Source organism: Triplophysa rosa, linkage group LG11 (genome assembly GCF_024868665.1).
Source record: "Triplophysa rosa linkage group LG11, Trosa_1v2, whole genome shotgun sequence".
NCBI lineage: Eukaryota > Metazoa > Chordata > Actinopteri > Cypriniformes > Nemacheilidae > Triplophysa > Triplophysa rosa.
The window spans coordinates 3,133,387-3,137,956 of record NC_079900.1 but is presented as its reverse complement, the minus strand read 5'-3'; the positions used below and the strand labels follow the sequence as shown (position 1 = coordinate 3,137,956).

General features: G+C 45.2%; 1 protein-coding gene across 1 annotated transcript; it reads left to right on the top strand.

Moving 5' to 3' along the window:
• On the top strand, positions 1-4,570 carry LOC130560991 (transmembrane protein 100). The gene has a single exon (XM_057345008.1). It carries the CDS (start codon positions 240-242, stop codon positions 624-626), a length of 387 nt encoding a protein of 128 aa, XP_057200991.1. The 5' UTR covers positions 1-239; the 3' UTR covers positions 627-4,570.

Below are 4,570 nucleotides of genomic sequence, written 5' to 3'. Positions count from 1 at the left end.
ACCCCTCCTTCTGCTGACATATATAGCAGCGCTCCTTCTGTCTGCTCGAGTGTTGAGCGTGCTGCTCGGGAGGCAGAGCACAGTTGCGCACGAGAACCCCAGAGAGGTTGTGAGTGAATCACCACTGCCCGAACTCATCCTGCGTTTCTTTCGTTTTCTCCTAGAATTCCTACAGAGCTCAGCGCTGATCCCCGAGAACCAACAGCACCCGGCTGTCGTCCCACTGCCCTGCTTTCAAGATGGGCTGCACCACCGGACGCTTCACGTGCCAACCACAGACGACGGCAGCCCCTGTCCCGGAGGGCCAAACGCTGGAGGGAGGACCCAAAGTCCCCGAGGTGCTGTCATCTTTGGAGAAGCTCTCGCAAGCCACCGGTGGGATGGAGAAGTCCTGGTACCGCTGCATCTTTCCCTTCGGAATCATCTCTCTGGTGATCGGAGTGGCCGGGACTGGGGTGACGTACACGTACAACGATCTCCCTCAGACGAAAGTGGTGTCCATGGTCCTGCTGATCGTGGGGCTGGTCCTGGTGATGATGGCCACCGTGTGCTGGACGGCCCATAAGAAGAAGCGCAGGAAAAAGAAAGAAGCAGGTTCCTTCAGCTCAGAACAGTGTCCCCTGTGAGCGAACGAGCGAAGGCGGCGGAAAGAGACGCTTAGGATTCGCCGGCTGTTTTCTTTTTCTTTTTAAGAGGATCTTCGCCCACTTGGGGAGAATCCCGCGGAAAATACTGGACGAGAGGGTTCACTGGAGTCACGCATGCAGTTTACCGTTGCTCTGCAGGTATCTGGTATCAAAACAAGCCCGGTGAGCGCACACACACGCAGGACATTTAACACTTCCAGGTCCCTAGCTGCGGAGCCAGTCCTGCCGTCAACACGGCAGTCAGTCTCGCGCATTCTTGCCGCCGCACCATGTGATACCTCGGCCAAGAGAAGAAGCGGTCCAGAGGCGGCAACCGGACACCGCGGCGAAAGACAGCCCGTCCTGTGACACCGGAGCAATGTGCGAGCTTTTTTACGCAACGGGAGAGTGGAACTTGAACCAGCGTCTGCTAGCTGGAACCGGCAGCTGCGGATCAAGATGTGAGGAGGGCACGGACACGGAGAGGTCGAGAATGCGTCCGTCTGCGTGCATGCGTGCGTGTGTGTAGACGCAGGAATATGAACTAGAGAGACAGGACACCTGCTCGCCCTCTTTCGCTGTCAGACCTTTGTCAATCGTAGCCTCTAATGATTTAGTGCAGGGGGCACCACCTGATATTAAGGACACAGAGATACGTTCTTGGGAACTTTACACGGTGAACGGTCTGTGGAAGGAGTTTTCCTTTGTGTGTCTGTGTGCGTGCGAGTCGAGCTGGCAAATCCAGGGACCTCATATACAGTAGTTGGGAAAAAAACAACCGCAGAGGAATTCTGAGAGTAAGACAAGCAGGTCTTTTGTTCTAAACAGAAAATTAATTTCCTCTCAGACAGATGAGCGGGGTTTCTAGGGTGCACAAGACCGCCTGTCGAGATTTGTTTCTCGTTCCAGTGCCTTCGCCAATTATAGGACTTTGCATGGTACAGTACTTTAGCTCGGTTTTACTCCTCTCTCTCTTTCTTCGTCTCATCCAGTGCCAGTTTTAAAGCTCCAACTCAGCTAGTTTACCAGAGAAAACTCCTATTTTCTCTCTAAAACACACACATGAATACGTCGTCGCTTTGACCCCGGTCACACTGGGAGGAGCTCGCATCCGCCCTCGCACTGGGAATACCGCTAATTTACAGTGCCTTGCTTTGGGAAGTGTTTGTTATGGCTACGGTTGGCGTGTATGAAAAAATGAAGTGAAGTTTACCCTCTAGACTCTCCCTGTTTCAGATTTGTGGGTGTAATCTCCCTGTTTAATATCCATTCTTGCCTTCAAATCACCTTCTTTGTTTTATGAGAACACATGATAGAAATCCACACAAAACAAGGGTTTATGTCGACGGGTTTTTCACTGAATGCTTATTGATCGAGATGTTGTGACCGTGGTAAAGAGGGCTATTTAAAAATAGACAGCGAGGGAGATAGTGAGAAGGACTGCAGACTGAAATGAGAACGACGAGATAACAACCCCGAGTACTTGAAAAAAGGCTGTTTTCGAGGCTGTTAGCATGGACGTGTTTGAACCAAATGGAAATTTTTATGGCTAGGTGTTGGTGGTTTATAATTTAAAAGAATTTGAGTTTCTGTCTATGTTTTGTATCAAGTGTGTGTCTTAAAATCGTGAAGTGTTTAATGAGAACACTTGAATGTACAGCAAGAGTAAAAATGATCTTATGAAATGTCATTTCTGGTGCTTGATTCTGATTGGTTGAGCTGAGTTCTAAGTAAGGGATAATGTACAGTCAGCCGGTTGTTATCGCAGAAATAAGCCCCGACAGTGTGATCAGGACCCGACGCGAAGCGGACGATAACAGCCGGCTGCTTGTACATTATCCCGCTTATTACACGGCTACTTGCCACATGAGAAAAAAACTGGACATGAAATGTGAATTTGAAAAAAAATTTAGCTAAGTTTTTCCGAATGCAGACCTTCCACAAGGAAAACTGTTTGCTTTCGGTTTTAAGGTAAGAAACGATGTTCAAATGTCACGAAACAGGCAATTTGACTTAATCGTTTGTAAATATAATGTTATATATGGATTTTTGAGAGGTTGTTATCTGGGAATAACAAACCTGCAAATGTCGCCAATCAGAATCAAGCATTCCAACGAGCTGTGTAATTAGCCATCTGACAGCATCCCACAGCCTAAATATCACTTTATTTACTTTATTTTATGAAACCTTGCAACGCATATGGAATAACCGTTTTAGCCCCATGAAGCAGTGGGTTACAAGTGCATTTTATAACAGCTAAGGGGGTTTTAGGCACGACGTGAAACCCCCTTAGCTGTTATAAAATGCACTGTAACCCACTGCTCCTTGAGGCTTATTGCTTGAATAAGGGATAGTTCACCCAAAAATGAAACCATGTCATTTCAAATCAGTATGACCTTCTTTGTGTGCAGAACTCAATAGAAGATATTTTGAAGAACGTTGGTAACCAATCTACATTGACCCTATGGACTTCCATTGTAGGAACCACTGAGGCATTTTTCAAAATATCTTCTTTCATGTTCTGCCGAAGAAAGAAAGTCACACAGGTTTGGAATGACATGAAGGTAAGTAAATGATAAGATTGTCATCTCTTTAATGAAAAAAGTCTGAGTTTGACCTCTAGAGGAGATGGAGAAATTCTATGAATTCTGTGCTCAATTTGTATTTTCGTTGTGATGAGAATTTACATGCATGCTGTTGAGACATGTAAATGTAAGGCTTATGTCGATCAGAATGGAAGCACGAGTGTTTCGAGCGCAGGAGCGTGCATGCCATGCGACACAATGAGTTCCCCTGCTTGGGGCACTTCCAGGTGGAACTGATTTATACCATTGACGTCTGACCACCTGCCTATGGATAAACACAGTGCCTTTCTGTTGACTGATAGATGTGCTTAAATTGTACTCGGAGCTGCCCGTGCCTCCTTTAGCATCCTAACTGCTCTACACTTCAATGTGCTTTCATGTCCCTTTACAAAAATAGAATGGCTTTTTTCCACAGCGTGCTAGAAAACGCATGAGATCAGGACATTGGACTTTTCTGAGGTTGTAGTGGAGTTCAGCAGTAGATTTTAGACGCTGTTGACAACCGCAGGGAGGAGTTTCCTCACAATTCGGCCTACAGTTAAATCAGGGAAGAGGTTAGGTGGAAAAAAGATTCCAGGGGGACCAGATGGGATTTGTTAGGTATCTGGACAACCAGTAAAGCAAGAGAGAAGCTTTCATGGCACCTCCAGATCAGACGTCCAGGAAATTGGTAACATGGTGCTGCTTTGAAAAAAAGAAAGAATCTAAAAATGCATCTAAATAGTGTAACAGTTTGTTTTGAGATTTAACAAGTTTGTGTCAACCTTAACAAGGTTTGCTTGTGAACAGCAGATCTGTGTTAGAGGATCATTCTTCTCCAGTGGGTTTCACATTTTTATGATCTTTTTTACAAGAGCCAGACACAAGAGATTTATAGAGGCTGAGCACATTTACAGAGTTGTGCGATTTCATGCAAAACAGGATACATACACAGAAATGCCTGGAATGCACAATTGCAAACATAGCGGAACCATATATGTACGTGGCTTTGTTTTATTGCTTTGCCGTCTTGTGCTGTATGCAAATCCCCATCTATCCATCCAACCAAAACACTGAACTATTCATGCAGTTGTTGGTTTTTACTGTTCAAAGTTGTGAATGCTTGCTGTTCGGTTGATTTTGTTTTTCGTGAATGGGAAAAAGGAGTAAATCTACCTCTCTGGTTGCGAGAGTATATCTTAGCTGTCTTCGCATTCTCCGGAATGCTTTCTGTCTTAAGCTGGAGGCAAACGTATGCCAAACTCGGATTTCTGTGTCAAACTCTGTGATGTAAATACTAGTTATTTATATTTTTACATTTATATTCATATTACAAAAAAAGACTTTGGAAAAGTTGTATTAAAGAACTGTTCTGTGAAA

Coding starts and splice junctions, on each gene's coding strand:
- LOC130560991 (XM_057345008.1), top strand. CDS start 240: ATGGGCTGCACCACCGGACGCTTCACGTGCCAACCACAGACGACGGCA.